This window comes from Scyliorhinus torazame, chromosome 17, assembly GCF_047496885.1.
Source record: "Scyliorhinus torazame isolate Kashiwa2021f chromosome 17, sScyTor2.1, whole genome shotgun sequence".
NCBI classification, from domain to species: Eukaryota; Metazoa; Chordata; class Chondrichthyes; order Carcharhiniformes; family Scyliorhinidae; genus Scyliorhinus; species Scyliorhinus torazame.
In genome coordinates, this window is record NC_092723.1 from 164,207,871 (window position 1) to 164,235,793 (window position 27,923).

At 50.1% G+C, this 27,923-nt stretch overlaps 1 protein-coding gene across 1 annotated transcript in view; it reads left to right on the forward strand.

Annotated features, from left to right (window-relative positions):
* Positions 1 to 27,072, forward strand: part of fam20cb (FAM20C golgi associated secretory pathway kinase b) — a 138,234-nt gene extending 111,162 nt beyond the window's left edge. The window contains exons 5-10 of the mRNA XM_072481556.1: positions 419 to 534; positions 2,865 to 3,045; positions 8,502 to 8,611; positions 10,538 to 10,619; positions 24,184 to 24,243; positions 26,192 to 27,072. Of these exons, the coding sequence (XP_072337657.1) occupies positions 419 to 534; positions 2,865 to 3,045; positions 8,502 to 8,611; positions 10,538 to 10,619; positions 24,184 to 24,243; positions 26,192 to 26,444 (802 nt within the window). The 3' untranslated portion in view covers positions 26,445 to 27,072. The remainder of the gene's footprint in view (positions 1 to 418; positions 535 to 2,864; positions 3,046 to 8,501; positions 8,612 to 10,537; positions 10,620 to 24,183; positions 24,244 to 26,191) is intronic.
* The last annotated feature ends 851 nt before the right edge of the window (positions 27,073 to 27,923 follow it).

Here is a 27,923-nt window from a genome sequence, read left to right on the forward strand (position 1 = left end):
GGCTTCCCCCGGGGACGGAGCCCCCATCTCTTCCCCCCCCTCCCCCCCCCCCCCCCACAGGCCGCACCCTGACCATTCGCGCAGAGTTCCCGCCGACAGCGACCAGGTGTGGACGGCGCCGGCAGGACTCTGCTGTGTCCGCGCGGCCCATCCGGGCCGGAGAATCGGCGGACCGGCCTCCTACCGTGGCCCGCGACCGGCGCCGCACCAAACACGCCGGCGCAAATGGCACCGGCTCTCCGCGCCTCGGAGAATCGCGCACCGGTGTCAGGGCGGCGTGGCGCGGTTGCGGCGATTCTCCGGTCCGGTGCGGGACTGGGGGAATCACGCCCAGGATATTCTAGATTGCTCCTGTGCTCTCATTGTGGTTTAACGTTCTGGCTTTTTGCACCCCCCCCCTCCCCCACCCGCCCCAAAGAATCCTGGATTTTCGACGTGTGCCGCCTGTGGCCGGAAGGCTGGTCAACATGACAAGAGAAATCAGAGACGTGACTCGTGACAAGAAGCTGTGGCGAACATTCTTCATCTCGCCAGGTAAGAAGGCTGACTTCATGGGGCCTGCACTCCCACTTCAGTCCTCGACATTCAACAACAAAGCTCCTCCCCTCCTGCGGGAGGGGCCAATCAATGGGCCAACACTTAGCAGGTCAAGGAGGAGGAGTCAAACGGCTCACAGGGTCACATGGTGTGCAACACCACTACCTTAACCTGCAGAAAGTTGTGGGGTCAAAATCCAGCTCCGGAACCCTGAGCACACAATCTAGGCTATCTCCAGAAAGATACTATTCAGGTGTGACTGTCCCATTAGGATTGCAAAATTCAACCCCATTGAGAAATTAGGCTGGGGTGGAAAGTGGCACGGCAGCACAGTGGGGGCGGCACAGTAGCACGGTGGTTAGCACTGTTGCTTCACAGCGCCAGGGACATGGTTTCAATTCCCGGCTTGGGTCACTCTGTGCGGAGTCTGCACGTCCTCCCCGTGTGTGCGTGGGTTTCCTCCGGGTGCTCCGGTTTCCTCCCACAGTCCAAAGATGCGCAGGTTAGGTGGATTGGCCATGCTAAATTGCCCTTAGTGTCCAAAAAAGGTTAGGTGGGGTTACTGGGTTACGGGGATACGGTGGAGGTGTGGGTTTAAGTAGGGTGCTCTTCCCAAGAGCTGGTGCAGACTCAATGGGCCGAATGGTCTCCTTCTGCACTGTAAATTCTATGATTCTAGTCCAGCAGGGGGTGGAGGAGGGAAGCGTGGGAGACTCTCCTGAGATTCAGATTGAGCTACGCCGCAGGGTCAAGGAGAGCTTTATGCTGTAGCTAGCCATGTTAAACCTCACAGAGGGACATTGGGTGCAGCTGTTAGTGTTTTGCCTGTGGGTTCAAAGGCACAATAGCCTTACAGGGGGTCATGGCTACTGAAAATTAGATTCTGTTTGTTCCAGACATTTCCTGCTATTCAGAATTATTTGAAAGTGTTAATGGAGGCTCAGCCCTTTGCTCAGACAGAAGTGTTGGTGACCACAGGACAGTGCTGCAGATCAGGGACGAGATTCTCCGACCCCCCCGCCGGGTCAGAGAATCGCCGGGGGCTGGCGTGAATCCCGCCCCCGCCGGTTGCCAAAGTCTCCGGCACCGGAGATTCGGCGGGGGCGGGAATCGCACCGCGCCGGTTGGCGGGCCCCCCCGCGCGATTCTCCGGCCCGGATGGGCCGAAGTCCCGCCGCTAAAATGCCTGTCCTGCCGGCGTAGGTTAAACCACCTACCTTACCGGTGGGACAAGGCGGTGCGGGTGGGCTCCAGGGTCCTGGGGGGGGCGGGGTGATCTGGCCCCGGGGGGTGCCCCCACGGTGGCCTGGCCAGCGATCTGGGCCCACCGATCCGCGGGCGGGCCTGTGCCGTGGGGGCACTCTTTCCCTTCCGCCTCCGCCACGGTCTCCACCATGGCAGAGGCGGAAGAGACTCCCTCCACTGCGCATGCGGGGGAATGCCATCAGCGGCCGCTAATGCTCCTGCGCATGCGCCGCCCGGAGATGTCATTTCTGCGCCAGCTGGCGGGGCACCAAAGGCCTTTTCCGCCAGCTGGCTGGGCGGAAATTCGTCCGGCGCTGACCTAGCCACTTAAAGTTGAGGCTCGGCCCCCCAAGGTGCGGAGCATTCCGCACCTTTGGGACGGCGCGATGCCCGACTGATTTGCGCCGTTTTGGGCGCCAGTCGGCGGACATCGCGCCGTTTCCGGAGAATTTCGCCCCAGAGCTTCAAACTAAGAGTGAGAGAGACCACCTGCTTGAGCATCACCTCACACCATTCTGTTCAGTCTTGCACATAATTGAACACTTTTCCCCAAGGATCGCATCTGACAAATTACATACCCAACGCCCCAGACACTTGCGATGCCCTTGAACCAGGTAACTTGTATCGAGTCCCAATCACCCACATGGTGGTGGTGGGGTGTCTGAGGGTCTCTTCCCGAAAGGGTGAGTAGAGGCCGAGACCTTCACTGTATTTATAGAAACTCTTGCATTTTCACTTGAAGTACTGCAACCTACAGGACTGGAAAATTGGGATAGCCCGGGTAGCTCTTTACTGGCCAGAATGGACTCCTTGGGCAGGATTCTCCTCTTCCCCAGTCATGTGCCTCATAGCAGTGGGAGGTTTGTTGGCGGCGGGAATCTGTCTTCCCGTCGCTTGTCAATGGGATTTCACACTGAAACCATCCCACACCGCCGGGAAACCCACTGGCGTGGGTGCGCTGCCGGCGGGAGACGTGAATCTCGACGGTCGGAGAATTCCGGCCCTGCTGTGCAGTAAATATTTCTATGTTCTGTGCCTTGTTGCTGCTGAATGTGTTTGTACATCTCTGTTTCCTCCTCCAGCCAACAATGTGTGTTTCTATGGAGAGTGTTCCTATTACTGTTCCACCGAGCACGCCCTGTGTGGGAAGCCTGACCAGATTGAGGGATCGCTGGCTGCTTTCCTACCTGACCTAACACTGGCCAAAAGGAAAACCTGGAGGAATCCATGGCGACGGTCATACCATAAACGCAAGAGAGCTGAGTAAGTTTGAGTGAGAGCGGCTTGTTAAAGGGACAGGGGCCCTTTAAAGAACTGAATAAGTTTGTGGAAGGGAAGATTGTTAAAGGGACAGAGGCTCTTTAAGGTTCGATGTTAAAGCAGCTTGGTAAAAGGATATCAGCTCTTTAAACAATCATCGCAAAAGCACAGTAGGTCTGCGGATTGCTGGAAGAAGTGGGGCCTCTTTAAAAATTGAATTGACAGATTCACCATCCTTTTAACCACCTCAACCTATCCAGAGCTGGAAAGCGGTCAGGAATATGAGATGAACTCTTGCTGTGTAATGCTTTCCGAATTGGCCACCTAACTGAGGAACTTTATCAAACTTTTTTTGGAATCTGTCTCCACTGCGTTCAAAGGACTTCTGAACAATTGACCAACCACAATCCGTTCTTTAGGAATCCTGTTCTTCACTCATATTTCTCCAAATGCTTAGTAATTTCACCCGGGATACAGGTGGGGGGGGGGGGGGGGGGGGGGGGGAAGAGTCCCTCCAATCCGGCTGATAACGTGGAACGTGAGGGGCCTGAATGGGCCGGTGAAGCGGGCTCGAGTGTTCGCGCACTTAAAGGGACTGAAGGCAGATGTGGCAATGCTCCAAGAGACACACCTGAAGGTTGCGGACCAGGTCAGGTTAAGAAAGGGATGGGTAGGACAGGTATTTCACTCGGGATTGGACGCAAAAAATAGAGGGGTGGCAATTCTGGTGGGAAAGCATGTGTCATTTGAGGCCAAGACTATCGTAGCGGATAATGGAGGGAGATATGTGATGGTGAGTGGGAGGCTGCAAGGGACGTGGGTGGTGTTGGTAAATGTATACGCCCCGAACTGGGATGATGCTGGATTCATGAAGCGCATGTTGGGACGCATTCCGGACCTGGAGGTAGGAGGACTAATAATGGGAGGGGACTTCAATACGGTGCTGGACCCAGCACTGGACCGCTCCAGATCAAGGACGGGAAGGAGGCCGGCGGCGGCCAAGGTACTTAGGGGGTTTATGGATCAGATGGGGGGAGTGGACCCATGGAGGTTTGCAAGACCGCAGGCCAGGGAATTTTCTTTTTCCTCCCACGTGCATAAGGCTTACTCCCGGATAGATTTCTTTGTTCTGGGCAGGACGCTCATCCCGATAGTGGGGGGGACGGAGTATTCGGCCATAGCCGTTTCGGACCATGCCCCGCACTGGGTGGAACTGAAGCTGGGAGAGGAGAGGGACCAACACCCGCTGTAGCAGCTGGATGTGGGACTGCTGGCCGATGAGGTGGTGTGTGGGAAGGTGAGGGGGTGTATTGAAAGGTACTTGGAGGCCAACGACAATGGGGAGGTGCGAGTGGGATTGGTATGGGAGGCGTTGAAGGCGGTGATCAGGGGAGAGCTGATCTCCATCAGGGCTCATAGGGAGAAGATAGAGGGAATGGAAAGGGAGAGGCTAGTGGGGGAGATCTTGCGGGTGGACAGGAGATAAGCAGAGGCCCCGGAGGAAAGATTACTTGGGGAAAGGCAACGGCTCCAGACGGAGTTTGACCTGCTGACCACGGGCAAGGCGGAGGCACAGTGGAGGAAGGCGCAAGGGGCGACTTACGAGTATGGGGAAAAGGCTAGTCGGATGCTGGCGCACCAGCTCCGTAAGAGAGCGGCAGCGAGGGAAATAGGGGGAACCAAAGATGGAAGGGGAGCCACGGTTCGAAGTGCAACGAAAATAAATAAGGTATTTAAGGACTTCTATGAAGAGCTGTACAGATCCCAGCCCCCAGGGGGGGGAAGGGGGGATGAGGCGGTTCCTGGGCCAGCTGGGGTTCCCGAGGGTGGAGGAGCAAGAGACGGTTGGTTTGGGGGCACCAATTGGGCTGGAGGAGTTGAGTAAGGGTTTGGGGAGCATGCAGGCGGGGAAGGCCCCGGGGCCGGACGGGTTCCCGGTGGAATTCTATAGAAAATATGTGGACCTGCTGGCCCCGCTACTAGTGAGGACCTTCAACGAGGCAAGAGAGGAGGGAACCCTGCCCCAGACAATGTCGGAGGCGACAATCTCCCTGATTCTAAAGCGAGACAAGGATCCACTACAATGTGGATCGTACAGGCCGATTTCGCTCCTCAATGTGGATGCTAAACTATTGGCGAAGGTACTGGACACTAGGATTGAGGACTGTGTCCCGGGGGTGATTCACGAGGACCAAACGGGATTCGTAAAGGGCAGGCAGTTAAATACCAATGTGCGGCAGCTCTTAAACATGATAACGATGACATCGGAGGAGGGAGAGGCGGAGATAGTGGCAGCTATGGACGCGGAAAAAGCCTTTGACCGAGTAGAGTGGGAGTACCTCTGGGAGGTATTGCGCAGGTTTGGGTTCGGGGGAGGGTTTATTAGATGGGTTAAGTTCCTTTACAGCGCCCCGGTGGCGAGCGTAGTGACAAACTGGCGGAGGTCGGAGTACTTTCGGCTGTACCGAGGGACGAGACAGGGGTGCCCCCTGTCCCCCCTGTTGTTTGCATTGGCGATCGAACCCTTGGCCATATCACTTAGGGAGTCTCAGAAATGGAGGGGGATAGTCCGCGGGGGAGAGGAGCATCGGGTATCGCTATATGCGGATGACCTGCTACTATACGTGGCGGACCCAATGGAGGGGATGGTGGAGGTCATGCAGACTCTGAAGGAGTTTGGAGAGTTCTCGGGCTACAAGCTTAATGTAGAGAAGAGTGAGCTTTTTGTATTACAGGCAGGGGACCAAGAAAGAGGGATCGGGGACCTACCGCTGAGGAGGGCGGAGAGGAGTTTTCGGTATCTGGGGATCCAGATAGCCAGAAGTTGGGGGGCCCTACATAAACTGAATTTGACGAGGTTGGTGGAGCAAATGGAGGAGGATTTTAAAAGATGGGACAAGCTCCCGTTCTCGCTGGCGGGTAGGGTGCAGTCGGTCAAAATGGTGGTCTTTCCGAGGTTTTTGTTCGTGTTTCAGTGCCTCCCCATCGTGATCACCAAGGGCTTTTTCAAGAGAGTAGGTAGGAGTATTATGGGGTATGTGTGGGCAAATAAGACCCCGAGGGTTAGGAGAGGGTTCTTGGAACGCAACAGGGACCGAGGAGGGTTGGCTTTGCCAAACCTAGAGAGTTACTACTGGGCAACAAATGTGGCGATGATCCGTAAGTGGGTTATGGAGGGAGAGGGGGTGGCATGGAAGAGGATGGAGATGGCGTCCTGTAAAGGAACGAGCCTGGGGGAGTTGGTAACGGCACCGCTGCCGCTCTCGCCGACAAAATACACCACAAGCCCGGTGGAGGCGGCAACACTAAAGATCTGGGGCCAGTGGAGAAGACACAGGGGTACAGTGGGAGCATCAGTGTGGTCCCCGATCAGGGGTAACCACCGGTTTGTCCCGGGGAAGATGGACGGGGGGTTCCAAGGCTGGCATCGGGCGGGGATAAGAAGAATGGGGGACCTGTTCATTGACGGGACATTTGCGAGCCTAGGGGCACTGGAGGAGAAATTTGAGTCACCCCCGGGAAATGCATTTAGATATATGCAGGTGAGGGCTTTTGTGAGGCGACAGGTCAGGGAATTCCCGTTGCTCCCGGCACAAAAAGTTCAAGATAGGGTGATCTCGGGGGTATGGGTCGGGGAGGGCAAGGTGTCGGAAATACGCCAGGAGTTGAAAGAAGAGGGGGAAGCGCTAGTAGAAGAACTGAAAGGTAAATAGGAGGAGGAGCTGGGGGAGGAGATTGAGGAAGGGCTATGGGCCGACGCCCTGGGTAGGGTTAATACCTCCTCCTCGTGTGCCAGGCTCAGTCTGATACAATTTAAGGTGGTTCACAGAGCGCATTTGACGAGGGCGAGGCTGTGTAGGTTCTTTGGGGTAGAGGATATATGTGAAAGATGTTCAGGGAGCCCGGCGAACCATGCCCATATGTTTTGGTCATGCCCGGCATTGGAGGGGTTCTGGAGAGGAGTGGCGGGAGTAATATCCCAGGTGGTGAAAGTCCGGGTCAAGCCAAGCTGGGGGCTAGCAATATTTGGAGTAGTGGATGAGCCGGGAGTGCAGGAGGCGAAAGAGGCCGGAATTCTGGCCTTTGCGTCCCTAGTAGCCCGGCGGAGGGTCTTGCTATTGTGGAAGGAGGTGAAGCCCCCTAGCCTGGAGGCCTGGATTAACGACATGGCGGGGTTCATAAAACTGGAATCAAGTTTGCTTTGAGAGGGTCTGCACAGGGGTTTTACAGGCGGTGGCAACCGTTCCTAGAATATCTCGCGGAGCGTTAGAAGAAGGTCGATCAGCAGCAGCAGCAACCCTGGGGGGGGGGAACGAGAGACTGTTTGAGGGGATGGACGAGCGGGAGATAGCATGGAGGGTGGGGGGAAACGGTACGCGTGGCCAAGAGCCAGTGTATAAAGCTATGTAAATATACCATCTTGCCATGTGTATATCTTGCTCAGGGAGAATTTGCGTTATTTTGTTATGGTTGGGGGGGGGGGGGTTATTGTGTGTAAGGGGAAAAAATTGTGTTGTTAAAAAACCTTAATAAAAATATATTTTTTTAAAAATGTAACAAAACATCCCGAGGCCATTCCCGGAAGTATTTATCGAGCAAAATTTGATGCTGAGCCCAGAAGGGGATAGCAGGACATGTGACTCGAAACCTGGTCAAAGTCTGCAGGTTAGAGGAGAGCGAGGGGTCATCCAACTGATCATTGAATCCTCTGACTCCAAGACAGATGATTGGAGATATAGGATGGAATTTACAGGCTGTTCACCCTGGTGGGATATTCCGGTCCCACCGACGGTGCACGGGTTTCCCGGCGACGAGAGGTGCAGTCAACCGGGATCCCGTTGACAATGGCGGGACCAGAAAATCCCGCTGGCGGGCAGCCTCCATCGCTGAAAAACACACGGCGGGCTGCTCGGTAAATCCCACCCAGTATCCACAAAACAGGGAATTAAGGTTGAAATGCACAAGCTTCAGGCTTGGCTGTTGTGATGCAGACTGCTGTCTCTGTTTCAATAGATCCCAGGATCAACTGCCTGGAATGTTGCTGTTAAGTGCTGGGATAAATGGGGACATTATTATCACCCAGCGATTGCTTCTGTTCAGGAAGGTTCGCGGAGAGGTTGTGGTAAATCACGTTATTATGTATTACATGCACGGTATTGTACATGTCTGGGCTTGTCCAGGCTGGCTCCGCCTGTGGCTCCTCCCCTCAGGCCTCTGTATAAAAGTGGCAAGTCTCGTCCTCTGGAGGGAGGAGGCTTGCTGTTTAGTGTATTAAATTGATACACCATCAATAATAGACGACGAGTGCTAAACGTAACTGAGGCTTTAATACGCCAAACAGCAAGCCTCCTGCCTCTGGATTATTGATGGTGTATCAGTGGTGACGAAGCACTGGGATCTCGCTCGCTGCACAATGGTAGGGCACCCTTTTACAGAAGCTCTCGGTTTCTTTTCAACAGGTGGGAGGTCGATCCTGACTATTGCGAGGAAGTCAAACAGACTGCCCCTTACAACAGCGGCACCCGTCTCCTCGATCTCATCGACATGACTATTTTTGACTTTCTGATGGGTAAGTAAGTGATAATGACCAGATAATCTGTTGATTGAGGGATAAATACTGTCACGGTCCCAGTTTCGATCTCAGCTCTGGGCTACTGTCCGTGTGGAGTTTGTACATTCTCCCCGTGTTTGCGTGGGTTTCGCCCCCCTCAACCCAAAGATGTGCAGGGGAGGTGGATTGGTCACGCTAAATCGCCCCTTAAATGGAAAAAATGAATTGGGTACTCTAAATTTTTTTTTTTTTAAAGAAGTCTAAACATTTTGACTGAGGGCTGAACATATGGCCCACTCAGAAATGGCTGCAGCGTTTGGGAAGGCCTTGGTATTCTGTTGGTAAAGGCACTAGACATGGACAATGCCGGTTTGATTCTCAATCTGTGCTAAGTCAGTTGATCTCACTCAGAATACAAGAACAGGAGGAGGCCATTCAGCCCCTCAAACCTGTTCCACCATGCAATGAGATAATAGCTGATCCCAAGCTAGATTTCATTTGCCGGCCTTGTTTCCATAACCTTTAATCCTTACGTTACTAACATCTATCTACCTCAGTTCCAAAGTTTTCAATTCATCCCCAGATTCAATAGCCTTCTGGGTGGGGTTGCCAACCCTCCAGGATTGCCCTAGAGTCCCCAAGGATTGAAGATTAATCTCCAGGACGTTACTACAAGCAAAGCCCAGGAGAAAAGTCAAAGGCGCTTGAAAGCAAATTGTGTGGCTTTTGTTTCATTTTCTCTGAGCATCTTATTAGTTGTAAAAAAACAAAATAACTGGGGCATCATTCTCCGACCCCCCGCCGGGTTGGAGAATCGCCGGGGGCTGCCGTGAATCCCGCCCCCGCCAGTTGCCGAAGTCTCCGGTACCGGATATTCGGCGGGGGCGGGATTTGGGTCGCGCCGGTTGGCGGGCCCCCCCGCTGGATTCTCCGGCCCAGATGGGCCGAAGTCCCGCCGATAAATTGCCTGTCCCGCCGGCGTGGATTAAACCACCTTTTGGACGGCGGGACAAGGCGGCGTGGGCGGGCGCCGGGGACCTGGGGGGGGCGCGGGGCGATCTGACCCCGGGGGGTGCCCCCACGGTGGCCTGGCCCGCGATCGGGGCCCACCGATCCGCGGGCGGGCCTGTGCCGTGGGGGCACTCTTTCCCTTCCGCCTCCACCACGGTCTCCACCATAGCGAAGGCGGAAGAGACTCCCTCCACTGCGCATGCGCGGGAAACTTTCAGCGGCCGCTGACGCTCCCGCGCATGCGCTGCCCCGACATGTCATTTCCGCGCCAGCTGGCGGGGCAACAAAGGCCGTTTCCGCCAGCTGGCGGGGCGGAAATTCCTCCGGCGTCGGCCTAGCCCCTCAATGTTGGGGCTCGGCCCCCAAAGATGCGGAGCATTCTGCACCTTTGGGGCGGCGCGATGCCCGTCTGATTGGCGCCGTTTTGGGCGCCAGTCGGCGGACATCGTGCCGTTTCGGGAGAATTTCACCCCTGAGTTGAGAAAATAGGGCTAATCGACAGTCAAGCAACATCCAATCAGGTAGTTATGTGTCCTTTCCATTTGCAAGGGATGATGGGGCTCCATTATGATGGGCGCACTGGGCAACCAATCTTAGGGGTGGAGCAATTGGTATTAAGTAATGTGATGAATCCTCCAGGAATTTTTCCAATCAGAGTTGGCAAGCCCAGATGGTGGTCAAGGGGCTACAATTGGGGCTGGGCAGATCAGGCTGCATTCCCAATCCCGATCCGTGTCCAGTGATTCCTTTTGGAAAATGGGATGGGATTGAACTTGCCCTGAGAGCCGCTCCCTCCCACCAACACCCATCGGTTGGGCTCGCTTTGCAGGAAGGACAGGCCCCAGGGTGAGGCAGGCAGTGGGACTAGGCCAGGACTGGTCTCCATGCAGGTCACACACTGACTGATTGCTTTCCTCCTCCTTGCTCTCACAGGAAATATGGATCGGCACCATTACGAAACTTTTGAAAAGTTTGGAAATGATTCATTTATTATTCATTTGGATAATGGACGAGGGTAAGGATCAAGCTTTCTGATTTAAATACACGGGTGTGTACATGCGTTTATGTATGTGTGTTGATTGTGTGCATTTGTGTTTAAGCATGGGTGCATCCGTGTTTGAGCATGTGTGCGTAAGCAGGTACTCATGAGCATGTGTACATGTGTGCTTGAGCACGTGTATCTGGATGCGTACTTGAGCACTTGTTCATGTTTGTTTGAGCACGTGTGTATTCATGTTGTAGTGTGTGGTTGAGCATGTGTGTACTCATGAACATATGTGTGCTTGAGCATATGTGCATGAGTGCGTACTCATCAGCACATGTGTGTTTGAACATGTGTGTGTGTGTTTGAGCATGTATGCAGGTATGTTTTAACATGATTTATAAGGATACAGGGAAGCCATACCAAGTAAAATAAGAACAACTTTTATTTACAATAACGATATATACACCATAAGACCATAAGACATAGGAGCGGAAGTAAGGCCATTCGGCCCATCGAGTCCATTCCACCATTCAATCATGGCTGATTTCAACTCCATTTTATACATACAATTTACAGTGCAGAAGGAGGCCATTCAGCCCATCGAGTCTGCACCGGCTCTTGGAAAGAGCACCCTACCCTAGCTCACACCTCCACCCTATCCCCATAACCCAGTAACCCCACCCAACACTAAGGGCAATTTTGGACACTAAGGGCAATTTTGGACACTAAGGGCAATTTAGCATGGCCAATCCACCTAACCTGCACATCTTTGGACTGTGGGAGGAAACCGGAGCATCCGGAGGAAACCCACGCAGACACGGGGAGGACGTGCAGACTCCGCACAGACAGTGACCCAAGCCGGAATAGAACCTGGGACCCTGGAACTGTGAAGCAATTGTGCTATCCACTATGCTACCGTGCTGCCCTTACCCGCTCTCTCTCCATAGCCCTTAATTCCTCAAGAAATCAAGAATTTATCAACTTCTGTCTTAAAGACACTCAACGTCCCGGCCTCCACCGCCCTCTCTGGCAATGAATTCCACAGACCCACCACTCTCTGGCTGAAGAAATTTCTCCTCATCTCTGTTCTAAAGTGACTCCCTTTTATTCTAAGGCTGTCCCCTGGGCCCTAGTCTCCCCTGCTAATGGAAACAACTTCCCTACGTCCACCCTATCTAAGCCATTCATTATCTTGTAAGTTTCTATTAGATCTCCCCTCAACCTCCTAAACTCCAATGAATATAATCCCAGGATCCTTAGACGTTCATCGTATGTTAGGCCTACCATTCCTGGGATCATCCGGGTGAATCTCCGCTGGACCCGCTCCAGTGCCAGTATGTCCTTCCTGAGGTGTGGGGCCCAAAATTGCTCACAGTATTCTAAATGGGGCCTAATTAATGCTTTATAAAGCTTCAGAAGTACATCCCTGCTTTTATATTCCAAGCCACTTGAGATGAATGACAACATTGCATTTGCTTTCTTAATTACAGGCTCAACCTGCAAGTTTACCTTTAGAGAAACCTGGACTAGGACTCCCAAGTCCCTTTGCACTTCAGCATTATGAATTTTGTCACCGTTTAGAAAATAGTCCATGCCTCTATTCTTTTTTCCAAAGTGCAAGACCTCGCACTTGCCCACGTTAAATTTCATCAGCCATTTCTTGGACCACACTCCTAAACTGTCTAAATCTTTCTGCAGCCTCCCCACTTCCTCAATACTACCCCTCCACCTATCTTTATATCATCAGCAAACTTAGCCAGAATGCCCCCAGTCCCATCATCTAGATCGTTGATATATAAAGAGAACAGCTGTGGCCCCAACACTGAACCCTGCGGGACACCACTCGTCACCGGTTGCCATTCCGAAAAAGAACCTTTTATCCCAATTCTCTGCCTTCTGCCTGACAGCCAATCGTCAATCCATGTTAGTACCTTGCCTCGAATACCATGGGCCCTTATTTTACTCAGCAGTCTCCCGTGAGGCACCTTATCAAAGGCCTTTTGGAAGTCAAGATAGATAACATCCATTGGCTCTCCTTGGTCTAACCTATTTGTTATCCCATCAAAGAACTCTAACAGGTTTGTCAGGCACGACCTCCCCTTACTAAATCTATGCTGACTTGTCCTAATCCGACCCTGCACTTCCAAGAATTTAGCAATCTCATCCTTAACAATGGATTCTAGAATCTTGCCAACAACCGAGGTTAGGCTAATTGGCCTATAATTTTCCATCTTTTTCCTTGTTCCCTTCTTGAACAGGGGGGTTACAACAGCGATTTTCCAATCCTCTGGGACTTTCCCTGACTCCAGTGACTTTTGAAAGATCATAACTAACGCCTCCACTATTTCGTCAGCTATCTCCTTTAGAACTCTAGGATGTAGCCCATCTGGGCCCAGAGATTTATCAATTTTTAGACCTCTTAGTTTCTCTAGCACTTTCTCCTTTGTGATGGCTACCATATTCAACTCTGCCCCCTGACTCTCCTGAATTGTTGGGATATTACTCATGTATTCCACTGTGAAGACTGATGCAAAGTACTTATTTAGTTCCTCAGCTATTTCCTTGTCTCCCATCACTAGATTACCAGCGTCATTTTGGAGCGGCCCAATGTCTACTTTTGCCTCCCGTTTGTTTTGAATGTATTTAAAGAAACTTTTACTATCATTCCTAATGTTACTGGCTAGCCTGCCTTCATAATTGATCCTCTCTTTCCTTATTTCTCTCTTTGTTATCCCCTGTTTGTTTTTGTAGACTTCCCAATCTTCTGACTTCCCACTACTCTTTGCCACATTATAGGCTTTCTCTTTTGCTTTGATTCATTCCCTAACTTCCTTTGTCAGCCATGGCTGCCGAATCCCCCCTCTGATAACCTTTCTTTTCTTTGGGATGAACCTCTGTACTGTGTCCTCAATTACTCCCAGAAACTCCTGCCATTGCTGTTCTACTGTCTTTCCCACAAGGCTCTGCTCCCAGTCAATTTTCGTCAGTTCCTCCCTCATGCCCCTGTAGTTACCATTATTTAACTGTAACACCTTTACATCTGATTCTACCTTCTTTCTTTCATTTGCAGATTGAATTCTACCATATTATGATCACTGCCTCCTAAGTGCTCCCTTACTTTAAGATCTTTAATCAAGTTTGGCTCATTACATAACACTAAGTCCAGAATGGCCTGTTCCCTCGTGGGCTCCATCACAAGCTGTTCCAAAAAGCCCTCCTGTAAACATTCAATGAATTCCCTTTCCTTGGGTCCACTGGCAGCATTATTTACCCAGTCCACCTGCATATTGAAGTCCCCCATGATCACTGTGACCTTGCCTTTCTGACATGCACTTTCTATTTTGTGGTGCATTTTGTGCCCCTGGTCCTGACCACTGTTAGGAGGCCTGTACATAACTCCCATTATGGGTTTTTTGCCTTTGTGGTTCCTCAACTCTACCTACACAGACTCCACATCATCTGACCCTATGTCATTTAGTGCTATTGATTTAATTTCATTCCTAATTAACAAGGCAATCCCGCCCCCTCTGCCCACTTCTGTCTTTTCGATAGGTTGTGAATCCCTGGATGTTTAAATGCCAGTCCTGAACCCCCTGCAACCACGTCTCTGTAATGCCTACCACATCATACCTACCAGTCACAATCTGGGCCACAAGCTCATCTACCTTGTTCCGTACACTGCGCGCATTTAAATATAGCACCTTTAATTCTCTATTGACCGTCCCTTTTTGTTTTCTTAGTGTGGTGGACCTTGGTTTACTGAGTCTTTCCATACACTGTGTCATATTTTGTGAGATGGGGACTATCGTAACCTCTCCTGAGTTCTGTCTTTTCGTGCTTTTTTGTATTCCTAAGCAGCTACTCTTCCCACTGATTACTTCACCTCTTGGTTCCCTGACTTTCCCTTCCCCCCCCAGTCTCTAGTTTAAAGTCCTATTTACTACCCTATTTACTCTTTTCGCCAGAACACTGGTCCCAGCTCGGTTCAGGTGGAGACCATCCCAACGGTATAGGTCCCCCCTGTCCCAAAACTGATGCCAGTGTCCCATGAAAAGGTACCCCTCTTTCCCACACCACTCTTTCAGCCACGTGTTAACTTCCCTTATTCTTGCCTCCCTATGCCAATTTGCACGTGGCTCGGGCAGTAATCCGGAGATTATGACCCTTGAGGACCTGTTTTTTAATTTGAATCCTAGCTCTTTATAATCTCTAAACAGGTCCTCTTTCCTAGACTTGCCTATGTTGTTGATACCGACATGGACCACAACAACTGGATCCTCCCCCTCCCTCTCCAGTATCCTTTCAAGCCGGTCAGAGATGTCCCGCCCCTAGCACCGGGCAGGCAACATACCATGCGTGACTCTTTATCCTGCTCACAAAGGATACTATCTATCCCCCTGATAATAGAATCCCCTACAACTACAACTTGCCTATTTACTCCCTCCCCTTGAATGGCCTGCTGAACCATGGTGCCTTGGCCAGCTGACTCATCCTTCCTGCAGCCCTGTTCGCCATCCACACAGGGAGCAAGTGCCTCATACCTGTTGGACAGGGTCAAGGGCTGAGGCTCCTGACTGCTGGTTCCCTTTACCTGCCTGACTTGCAGTCACACCCTGCTGTCCCTGGCAGGATTTAAACTACTTACTCTGACAGGTGTGACTGCCTCCTGAAACAGTGTCCAGGTAAGCCTCCCCCTCCCGGACGTGCCTCAGTCTTTGGAGCTCAGACTCCATCTCATCAACTCTGAGCCGGAGCTCTTCGAGCAGCCAACACTTACTGCAGATGTGGTCGCTGCAGCTCGCAATGGGATCTGCCAGCTCCCACATCGAGCAGCTCAAGCACATCACCTGACCAGCCATCTCTAATTAATTAATTAGTTTAATTTAAGTTCACAAGTTTAGCTGTGTTTTTAAATTTGGGGCAGATTTGCTATCAACCAATCAGATCACAGCTTCCCTCTGACGTCACTTTTGAAGAAAAAAAACTGGAAAACAGGAAGTTACCGTTAGGTTTTAATACTCAGAGACTGCTCCTCCTCCTCCGAACAGCTCCCGAAATTAGGCCCGAAGAAAGAGAGAGAACAAAACAGTCGGGAAAAAGCACTTTCTCCCATTCAGCACCGAATTACCTCACTGCACCAAATTACCAAGTTTCAAATTCTCACTCTGTCTGTGTCTCACTCACTCAGGCTGTGTCTCTTTGACCAGCGCAACGCTTACTGGGTGCGCTTTCTGTCTGTCTTTTATACAGACTTTAAGATGACTCACACTAAAACTTCAAAGAGAAGAATACAATGTGTATCTTTGTGCCCCTTAACAGGCCTCAGGTGACTGCCAGATAACTGCCTCTCAGCAATTAGGGTGGGGGCAGCTTCAGCCAATCAGACACTAATCTACACTGCACTTTTAACTGAAAAACAGCACAATTAGATTAACCACTTACCTTTCCTGGTTACCTCACTGCACCAAATTACCAAGTTTCAAATTCTCACTCTGTTTGTGTCTCACTCACTCAGGCTGTGTCTCTTTGACCAGCGCAACGCTTACTGAGCGCGCTTTCTGTCTGTCTTTTATACAGACTTTAGGATGACTCACACTAAACTTCAAAGAGAAGAATACAATGTGTACCTTTGTGCCCCTAAACAGGCCTCAGGTGACTGGCAGATAACTGCCTCTCAGCAATTAGGGTGGGGGCAGCTTCAGCCAATCAGACACTAATCTACACCACTTTTAACTGAAAAACAGCACAATTAGATTAACCACTTAACTTTCCTGGTTACCACCTGGTAGATCCCTACCGGGTTCCTCACTGTCGGTGCCTTACTGGCGAACATTAAATACACTGGTTAATTGAAACACCCCACTCCGAGCGGGAGAGCTCCTACTCCGGCGGGGCACGGGGAAGACAAGTATTCCCACCCCGTAGATCCCTTGCGGGATAGTACAAGTGTTGAGCACTTGTGTCAGTGTTTGAACATGTGTGTGTGAGTGTGTACTCACGAGCATGTGTGCATTTGTGTTTGAGTATGTGGGTGTGTATTTGAGCATTTGTGTTTAAGCACAATTGTGTTTATGCTTGAACATATGTTCCATGTGTGTTTGGGCATGTGTGTGTTTGAGCATTTGAGCGCATGTGTGTTTCCGCAGATGTGTGTTTGAGTGCGTATATGTTTGAGCATGTGTATGTGTTGGAGCATACGTGCATGAATGCGTACTCATGAGCATGTGTGCACTTGTGTTTCAGCATTTGTGCGCATGTTCAAGCATGTGTGTTTGAGCACATGTGCGTGGGTTTGAGCACATGTGCGTGGGTTTGAGCACATGTGCGTGGGTTTGAACACGTGTTTGAGTATTTGGGCACATGTACATGTGTGTGTGAGCAGGTATGCATGTGTGTTTGGGCACATGTGCACATGTGTTTGAGTATGTACTCCTGAGCATGTGTTAATTTGTGTTTGAGCATATGTGCATTTGAACAAGTGTGCGTGTGTGTTTGAGCATGTGTGTGTTTGAGCATGTGTGTGTTTGAGCATGTGTGTGTTTGAGCATGTGTGTGTTTGAGCACGTGTGTGTTTGAACAAGTGTGTTGTGTGTGCTTGTGTGTGAGTCTGCACATGTGTGTTCATGTACCTAAGTGTCTGGGTGCCCAAGAACGTTGACATAACTGTTTATTATACCGATTCTGCTTTAGCAAAGTTTGCCTCCAAAAGTCTGTAAAATCTAGAACAGAAAGATTGGTGAATGCAGCCACCCCGTGTGATACAGGAAAGTCCTGTGTTCAATTGGCAGGTTGTGCTGAGCGAGTTGCTCAAGGCAAGAAATTGAGAGGATTCTTCTTTCTTTGAAAGATTAAAATGATCATGGTGGAGCTGGGCTGTGGCTGATCAGAGCTATCTTGACCCTCTACCCCACTGACAGCAGCAACGTCTCCCATCATGATCCAGTCACAATATTCTGGTCTAAATCTTGATGCTGAGAAAGTTAATCAAACTGTTCATGTGCCTCCTTCCCTGAGGCCTGGACAGCGCTGCCCCAAGCAATCCCTGAGTGGGTGCAGAATTACGCCCCAGAGTCCGACGGCAGGGGCTGCTTCTCAAACAATGCTTCGAGGGAAAGTCTCTGCACACTGGATCCATCACTTGCATCACAACAGGAACCAGCGCTGCAAATTGCCGGTTTAAAAATAGCTGCCGAGGCCGATTTATTCACTGAGCCCTTGGGCGGTGAGGTAGAGCTATTTCCTCACTGAACGATGTCCCATAATAATAATATTAGTGTCACAAGTGGGCTCACTTTCCCCACGAAACACGGGCAGCGCATAAAGACTGGGCGTTGATCAGCTCCTGGATAAACAGCACTGGCGAGAGCCTCCAGTACCTAAATGAGAGGCCCAAGGCTGCAGCTGATTAAAGGCTGCTTGGTCTCATCAACTGACAGCAGAGCTGGTTGTCTGATGTCTCTCTGACATCCACAGCTTGTCAATCCTGCACCGAACCACAGCAACAGACTCAGTCTGCGCGAGAGCCTTTAGACAGGCAGAGCAGACAAAAGTGAGGACATTTTTTTAAAAAAATCAATCTCCACTCAGTCCTTCACTGGGATTATTGCACCCAATTCCGGGCGCTAACCTTTTTAGGGCGTTGTCAAGATCTTGGGGAGGACGCAGAGGAGTTTTAAAAATAAATGACTTGAAATGGTGTGGTGTCTTTCAGTACCCAGGACGTCCCGAAGCATTTCACAGGCAGTGAGGTATTTTTTGAAGTGGAGTCGCTGTTGTAACGTAGGAGACACGGCAGCCAATTTGTGCACAGCAAGCTCCCACAAACAGCAAGGCAATAAGTACCCAACCTTCAGCTTGAGAATGTCTAAAAGCAAGAGTAGATCAGGCAGCCCGGGATCATGTTCCACATTAGCTGGAGCTAAAGCTACTCCCGTATGGCCTTGAGCAGAGTAAGTCTGTTGCAATGGCCAGGTTCAGGATTCATGAGCAATCAATGGTCTAACATCGGGCACCCAGCTATATTTGTTGATGTTGGCGGAGGGATAAATTTGGTCAGGACTCCAGACAGAGCTCGTCTCCAAAATAGTGCAGTGGGTTTGTTTATCTCCCCCTGCGCGGGAAAACAAGGCAAACAAGCTGAATTCCGACAAAGCAGCACAGGGAGTGTCAGGCTGGATTATTTGCTGAATATTCCGGAGTAGGGTTATGAAGGGACATTTCGTAGAAGCATTCAAAACTATTAGGGATTTTGTAGGGGTAGATAGATAGGAGCTGTTTTCGCAGCAGTGAGCGAGAATGAGAGTGGGCGAGATAATGCGGTGTTTCATTCACTAACCTGGCCACAGGCCCAAAAAGCCTTTACGTCAACCTGTGCTGAACCACAGGAGCTCTGTTAGCCTCTCTGTCTGAATTCTGAATGATTGTTGCCACATTTAGCTTACCTGATTGAAGTCTTCAAGATTAAACGAAGGGGACTGACAAAGCAGATCGATAACGCATTGTTTATCGGTGCAAAGCTTTCAAATTCAATGGCCAGGAAGTTGAAAAAATAGGAAACCAAGTGGGAGATGTTTTGAGAAAAGGGCAATAGGTTTATGGAGTAGATTACTGAGGGAAGCAGGATGGTTTCCAGGAGATATTGAAGCGATTATAAGCTGTACTTCTGAAGAGGGAGAGAGAGAGAACAGCACTGTGGGTGTACCCACACCACATGGACTGCAGCAGTTCAAGGCAGTGCACCACCACCTTCTCAAGGGCAATTAGGGATGGGCAATAAATGTTGGCCTAGCCAGTGACACACGCAGCCTGTGAAAGAATTAAAAGAGAGGGAATGAAGGATATTGAACACAGAACAAAGAAAAATTACAGCTCAGGAACAGGCCCTTCGGCCCTCCAAGCCTGCGCCAATCCAGATCCTCTGTCTAAAACTGTCGCCTATTTTCTAAGGATCTGTATCCCTCTGCTCCCTGCCCATTCATGTATCTGTCTAGATACATCTTAAATGACGCTATTGTTCGCACCTGGGTTGTAAATTCAGTCTGCACTCGCAGGACAGTACTTTGCTTACTGGCAGTCTGCATGTTGGTACAGTGACTTCAGCTGCCAGAATTGTGTGTTAGCACTCGCGTTGTCTCAACCAGGAAGACTGTTGTGTAAACTGAGAGGAATGCAAATATAGTTGTGTGAGCTGTGCGGAGTGTTAATGCTGGATGCTTTGTGAACTGTGAGGAGGGTATAAACACTCTGATGTGTCAAAGATGTGTCTGAGCGCTGTGTGTTTAATGAACCAAGAGGAATGTTAATGCTCCACGTTGCCTGAACACAGGGGTTTTAACCCTGCGCACTTAGCATTGAAGTACCATTACAGCCTCGAATGATGGAAAATGGAACGTATAGATTGTTTGTAATACATTTCAATGCACTGCAATACCTGATAGTGGCCAAACAATGTTTTCAAGGTCGCACGCAGTGACTTGTGGCACAGAGGTAGCAACCCTACCTCTGGACTAGAAGCCCCAGGTTCAGGACCAACGCCAGGACATGTTGGCCACGGAAGGAGGGTTCATAACGAGGTTCATAACGGACTGACAATCAGCTCGGGAAGCCTTCCGCCACTTTCCCACTATTTCAAAGAAAAGTGCGTGTGTGAAGATACACTTCAAAAAATAAAGCACGGTATTCGTGAGCTTGCAATGCAGTATGTCGTTTGCCAATGTGTACATGTCGCAATCTCTTTTATTCAAATGCGCCCCAAAAGCAACGCTTCTGAGAACATCCGCAAAAATATATAAGAACATCAAGACCATGATGAGCAGTAAGATATTCAGCTCTTCAAGCTGGCGCTGTCATTCCTTAAGATCGTGATTGATCTTCTTGCTCAATCACAGCTTCTCATCCTATCCCTCAATTCCTTTAGTGTCCAAAAATCTATTGATCTTTGTCTTGAACTTATTCAACAACTGAGCACCTACAGCTCTGAGGTAGAGAAGCCCAAAGATTCATAACCTTCCGAATGAAAAATCTCCTCCTCAGCCCAATCCTAAATAGCAAATATTGATTTGAGATTGTGACCCCCATGTTTTAGATTCCCCCAGTCAAGGGGAAACATCCTCCCAACATCTACCCCCTCAAGTTCCTTAAGAACGTTCTACGATTCATTGAGATCACCTCTCATTATTCTGAACTCCAAGGAATCGAGCCCAAGTCTGCTCAATCTATCCTCGTAGGACAATCCCTTTCATCGCAGAAGCCAATCTCATGAAAGTTTGTTTAACTCCCTGTTGAGCAAATATATCCTTCCTAAGAAAAGGAGATCAAAACTGTACACAGTGCACCAAGGCCCTATGTAAGTCACAATAAGACTTACTTATTCCCGTCTCCAATGCTTCTGTAATATATCGTTTGCCCTCCTCATTGTTTTTTGTCTCAGCATATTTACTTTCTGAGATGTGAGTTTAAGGACACCCAGGATCCCCTGAATATCAACATTTCCCTGTCTCTTCCCCAGGTTAAATTAATTAATTTGCTCAACCAAGGTGGATAACCTCACAATTCCTCCACAACAGACAAGGGTGTTCATGAAGTCCTTGTGCAAATTTAAACCATGTTAACAGTGGATGTGGAAAGGATAGAAACAAACTGCAATCAACAAATGAAAGCATAATTCATCACGTTTTAACACAATACTGTTCATATTTCCTGGCATCCACATAACACCGACTCTGTAAGACGATGACTAATCTGATTTCTGAATAATTCACCTTTTGTTCCATTTTTAGTTTCAATGTCAACAGCATTAATATTAAACGACTTCACGTATTATGTTTTTACAAACCCTTTACAGTTTGCTTCTGTCATGTGTGCACCCAAAGTGACTGAAGTTTCAAGTTGCACAAGGACTTGGTAAACACCCTGGGCACTATTTAACCAAATGGGAACAAAGGCCCCCAGCGAGTCTGTTTAGTCACCTGTTTCCTGGCGCTTGTTGCCGAAAAACACTCCGCTATTTAGCACATTCCCTGTTAGATCGGGCCCCACCCCCAACTCACTATGAGGGAGACCCCGCCCCTCCCCCCCCCCCCCCCAACATTCGAGCAGGGCGCCCCCTGGCCTGATCGCCACCCCGTGAAAAATGCCAGCTTGGCAGTGCTAACCTGGTACCCTGGCAGTGCACTTGCCAGCTAGCAGTGCCACATGGGCACCTTGGTAATGCCAGGCTGGCACTCGGGTGGCACTGCCAGTCTGGCAGAGCCTGGGTGGCACAAGTAGTGCCAGGGTGCCACCCTCTCCAGCGGACAAGCACCTTGTGGCCCCCGATCCACTGGGAGATCTCCATGAGTGCCGTTCCGCCTGGTCCCCGTTTGTGGAGATCTGTACTGAACGTCGCTCTCCCAAGGTCTCCGAGGCGAAGGGGATAGATCCCAACCCCTCGGGTGCCTTGGGAAACGGCTTATTACAGTGAGACTAGCTGTCTCGCTCGCATCTCACAGATTTGCCAAAGAGCGATCCCGCCCACAATGGCTGGGATTTACATCGCAACGTCTCCTGAGACCGTGGTGGATCATGCGACCCGGGTAGATCCCACCTTTCAGGCTGTTCGATGGTGCCTCCTGTATCCCAATCACCACATTCCACTTACCTAACCTGTTTAAATCCTGTTGCAAGCTCCTTGCCTCCTCACAAATTTACTTTCCCACCCCACTCTACATCATCAGCAGCAAAGCTGCATGTGTAGAATCACTCCCCCATCTTCGTCATAGGGTGGGATTTCCTGGCCCCACTCACCGCTGGGATTGCCGAGTCCGGCTGGGATTGTCCAGTCCGGCTGGGATTGCCCAGTCCGGCTGAGAGTCAATAGACTTTAGGCTGGGGACCCAGTTTCTCATGGCGGGTCCGCCACAATGGGGCCAGACACTCCCCAAGTACACATCCATTCAATTCTCCCCAGTTACAGCCTGAAAATGACTCATTTATTCCAACTCTCCATTTTGTTTTGTTATGTATTGCTTATTCTATGTATTGCTCACATGAGCCCTAATTTTGTTGTAAACTTCTTGTGTTGCACTTTATCAAATGTTTTTTGGAGGTTCAAATGCAATCCCCCATTATCCACGCTGCTAGTTGTAAACATAACACAGTTTTTCTTTAATAATAAATCGAGAAAAAGCTGGATACAATCAGCAGGCCTGGCAGCATCTGTGAGGAGAGAAACATGGCCAGAATTCTCCAGCCGTTCACTGGCGGTGGGATTCCTGGTCGCACTGGTAGTGCACCCCTGCTCGCAGGTTTCTCTGCGGGACGGGGTGGCTTCAATGGGTATTCCCATTGACAGCGGCGGGTACGAGAATCCCACCGCCAGCGAACGGGAAACACGGCTAGGTGGCCAGAGAATCCTGGCCATGGACCCGAAACATTGGCCGTGATTTAACGCGCAATAAACAGTGTCCTGTTTTGGGTGCGGACAGCTGGATGCTTCTTGCCACCTTCAGCGCTAAGAACGACCTCACTAACGGTGCTCTGCTGTTTTTTTGGCTTTGGTTGGGGACCCCCCGCAGAGGTCGCACTTACATTATTTCCTGTACTGATGAGCTCAGCTCCGTGAGTGCAGGAAGCTGGCTTGTGGATTGGGGAACCACGTCGCCCCAATCCTTTGATCTCCCTTCTGCTACTCCATCGTAGCCTCTGTTTCCCCCACATTGCCTCAACTTATCTCTTTGGGAGTCCTCAAGTCCCCTTTTACCCTACCTCTTAAGGGCAGGGCACACCCAGGCCCGATCCCTGGCACGGGCAACCTGGCACCTGGGCACCTTGGCACAGCCAGAATGCCAAGGTGGCAATGCCAAGGTGCTAAGTGCTAGCAGCAGTGCCAATGTGCCACCCTGCCCAGAACCTGACCACCCCCCAGGGCCTCCAATGGCTTGGGAGACCCCCTCCCCCCAGATGCCGTTACGCTTAATCTACGTATATGTGGACCAGTGTGAAATGGCGCATGGCAAGGTTTCCCGGGCGAGGCCGTTGGTACCCGGGCCACAGGGAAATCCGACGTAGATAGATTTAAATTACTCTAATAGCTCACTTAAATATGTTAAATCTGGATCTCGGCCAGTGAGGGCGAAGTCCAGATCGCGACGTCTCATGAGATCTCATTAGATATTATCAGGTGTTCCGAGGGTCGCAAATCTCGCAGGAGGCCTCTTGTTAGATTTAAAGATCTCACTGCGTCACAGTGTCGGGCGCGCCGATTAGATCACGCCCGATAACTCTGTTTCTCGCTCCACAGACGCTACCAGACCTGTTGAGTTTATCCAGAATGATCTGTTTTTATTTCCTATTTCCAGCATCTGCAGTATTTTGCTATGATACACACGGTGTCCCTTTCATAAATTCCTGTTGACTTTGCATAAGCATATTTTGATCTTCTCTGTGACCTATTGGCATGCTCCGAATAGGTTCCGGCATTTTCCCCAGTGGTTGACGTCAGGCTGTGTCACGCTTCGTGTAGAAGGTGTGTTCATGCACAATTCTCCTGGATTTTAGCAGGGGTGCTTGGAAATGGGCCAACACTTTCTAATGTTTTATTGATGCCCTCCTGCAGGTTTGGAAAACATTCCCATGATGAACTGTCCATCTTGGTCCCACTGAATCAGTGCTGCCGGTAAGTGTAGATAGTGAGAGAGTTGCTGTCTTGGCCCTTCTTACTGCAACCTCCAGACACACTTCTGAGTTCCTGTTTGCAATGCACAATATTACATTCCCAGTTACAAAAGTAGCGGGGTGGGGGGGTGGGGGGATTTTCAGGCTGTTCCCGCCAGTGGGATCTTCCAGTCCCACCTGCTGCGAGTTTCCCAGCGGTGGGGAGGGAGGGGTGGTGGGGAACAGAAAATCACGCCCTGTGGTTTGTGCTCTGACATCCTTTTGATGATATAACGCTGGACTGATGGGTCATGCCCATTTTGTCTCGCTTCAGGTGGAGAGGCGCTAATTTTCACATGTACGACACTCACCATCTGTTGCTAAACGATCAGACTGCTTACCTAACTGACACCCAGTGTTGGATAAACTGAGATTTCCTCCAGTTAAATGTTTTGGGCTTCCTCTCCGAACCCCGCTAGCTAGTCACCGACTCCATCCCTCTTCCTGGCACTCGGCTGAAATCCGGCCAGTCTGTTTGCGCGCATGGCGTCACAGTTAAAACCCCCAGGTGAGCTCCCAACCGCCTGTCAGCACCTGCGTCACATCCCTCCCCGTTGCCCCTCTCTCAGTTCAGCTGCTGCTGAGACCCTCACCCCTGTTACCTCCAGATGCGACCATACTAAAGCATTCCTGGCTGGCCTCTCACATGTTACCCTCTGTAAAGGTGAAGGCATCCCCAAAACTCTGGTGCCCATGACCATCCCCACAGCAGGTCCCACTCCCCCTATCACCCCTGTACCTGTTGACCTACATTCGCTCCCAGTCAAGCAATGTTTTATTTTTAATTCTCACCCTTGTTTTCAAATCCTAAATCCTTCCATGGTTTCCATGGTTTCCACCCCCCCCCCCCCCCCACCCCACCCCGCCCACAAGGGGAAACAACCTCTCAGCATCTGCCCTGTCAAGCCCCCTGAGAATCCTATATGTCTCAGTAAGTTCGCTTCTCATTCTTCTAACCTCCAGTGGGTACAGGCCCAACCTACCCAACCTCTCCTCATAAGAAAATCCCTCCATACCCGGGTTCAACCTCGTGAACCTTCTCTGGACTGCCTCCAATGTCAGTATTTCTTTCCTGATCCACAGCATTGCGGTTGACTCTTAATTACCCTCTAAAATGGCCAAGCAAGAGCAATTAGGGATGGGCAACTAGATTTTTTTTTAAATTTGATGCTGAGTCACATTAGGACAGGTAACCAAGTACTTGGCCAAAGGGGAAGCATCAAGCAGCTGGCGGCACATCTGCCTTAGCGATGAAGTGCTTTAAAGTTGGGAATGTGGAAGAGACCAGACTTAGAGAAGTTGAGAGATTCTGAAAGGTGAGGGGCTGGCGGAGATTACCGAGGTCGGAAGCAATGAGACCAAGGAGGGATTGAGAATTTCAAAACTCGAGACGTTGCCAAAGCTAATGTTAGACCAGTGAGCACAGTGGATTGTGGGTAAGGAGGGGAGGCAATGGCATTGTGGTATCTTTACTGGAGTAGCAATCAACAGACTTAGGGTAATGCTCTGGGGACCTGGGTTCCAATCACACCATGGCAGATGGTGAAATTTGAACTCAATAGAAATCTGGAATTAAAAGTCTAATCATGACCCTGAAGCCATTGTTGTAAAACTCGTCTGGATCAGTAATGTCACTTAGGAGGGGAAATCTGCCAACCTTACCCGGTCTGGCCTACATGTGACTCTGGATCCACAGCAATATGGTTGACTCTTAAATTCCCTCTGAAATGGCCGAAGGCACTCAGCTCAAGGGCAATTAGAGATGGCAATGAATGCTGAACCAGCCAATGACACCCACAGCCCCTGAATGGGTACAATACTGGCACCAAAGTGCAAGTTTTGGGAGACATTTTCATTGACACATTAATTGTTAAATCTTTGCAGCTAATGCCATTGTTTCTACCCCACAGAATAAAAGGATCAACATACCTCCGGCTACAGCTATTGGCCAAGGAAGAGTACAAACTGAGTGAGGTGATGGCAGAATCGCTCCTAAGGGACAAACTCTCACCCATTCTAATAGAGGCGCACCTGAAGGCCATGGACAGGAGGTTACGAATCATTTTAAAGTCAGTCAGCGACTGTGTAGAAAAGGAAGGGTACAGCTCCGTGGTGGAGAGTGACCTAGGTTACAATATTAATTCAATCGCGACCAATAGGTAGTAGAGGGGGAGTGGCACCTTCTCTCTGTTTTTTTTTACTCGTGTAAGTGAGAAATGGAAAGTCTTGCAGAGACTGGCTATTTATGTTACTTCTTGAATTCAGTGAATTCAGAGCAGAGATGTAATTGTTCCCAAATATGTAAAGTATAGATTCCGTCCCAGATTATTATAACAAAGGTTTCGAAGTTAAACCATTTATTTGTTTTCCTCGACAGTACCCAGTGCTGAGATGTGAATATTGAACAGGTAGGAGTGTGCAATCCCAAAAGAGACAAAACATTTTCAAATAGATATATATATGTATATAGATATAGATATATATATATAAAGAGGAAACATGCTGATGAGCAAAATACTTGAAAGCTGGTGAAACTGATCTGAGCAACCTGGGCATTTGCTCTTATTGTTAACTGAGGCAGCAAAGCTGTAATGTTGATTCTCCTTGGAACCTCCAACACAAGCCGGCCATTTCCAGCTTTGCTCTCCGAGTTCTTTGTGTACAGGTACAGACGGGCAAGCTGGTTTCTACGGCTATAAACTTTTGCGTGAGCAATGTTTTCGGGGGGTAGGGGTTTTGTGGTAACTGTTTTTGCGATTTGGTGAAAGTGCAATAAAGATTATGGCAACAACTTGTGTCTTGTGCGGATCTCCGGTTTAATTGGGGGTGGGGGGGAGGGTGGGGGGGGTGTTGGTGGGGGCTGGGCGATTTTTCTACACCGCCCATCTTCAAAACGATCCAGCCTCACGAAAGCTGCTCCGCAAGTTCCTTCCCCGGCTCCCACTGGGACACCGCTGCGGTGACTGTCCCCGAACTCTTCACCTGAGGAACTGCTGAAGACCAAGAGTGTTGGCAGGCTGGAATCAAAACGCCTTAAGAGTGCAGGAGGAAGAGGCCATTCAGCCTACTGTGCCTCTGCCAGCTCGTTGAACTATCCAATTAGTCCCATTTCCTCGAGCTCCGTTTCCACAGCGAAGCAGATACTTGCTTTTCGCTCATTTATCCAATTCACTTCGGATCGTCGCTACTGAATCTGCTGCCACCATCTTCTCAGGCAGCTCATGCTGGATCATAACAATCCGTCAGGAGTTTAAAGAAGTCTCCTTCTTCCTGCTTCTGCCTCTTTTGCCAATTATCGAAAATCTGACTCTCCTCCCAGAGGACACAGTTTCCCCCCTATTTACCGAACAAAGACCTTCATAATTTCTATTGTATCTCCTCTTAACCTTCCCTTGGTTAAGGCGAATAACCCCACGGTACTCCAACCTCTCCACATAATTGAAGCCCTTCATTCCTGGGAGCATTCTCGGAAATCACCTCTGCACTCTCATAAATGCCTTGACATCCTCCTTAAAGGGCTGTACGTTAATGGCTATGTGGATATTGTTGGGCATTCCCCTCATGAGATGTTCACACATGCCTGTCCACCAGGGGTGGGACCCCTGGGTGTCCTGCACCTTCCCTATTCCAGGGTCAATTCGA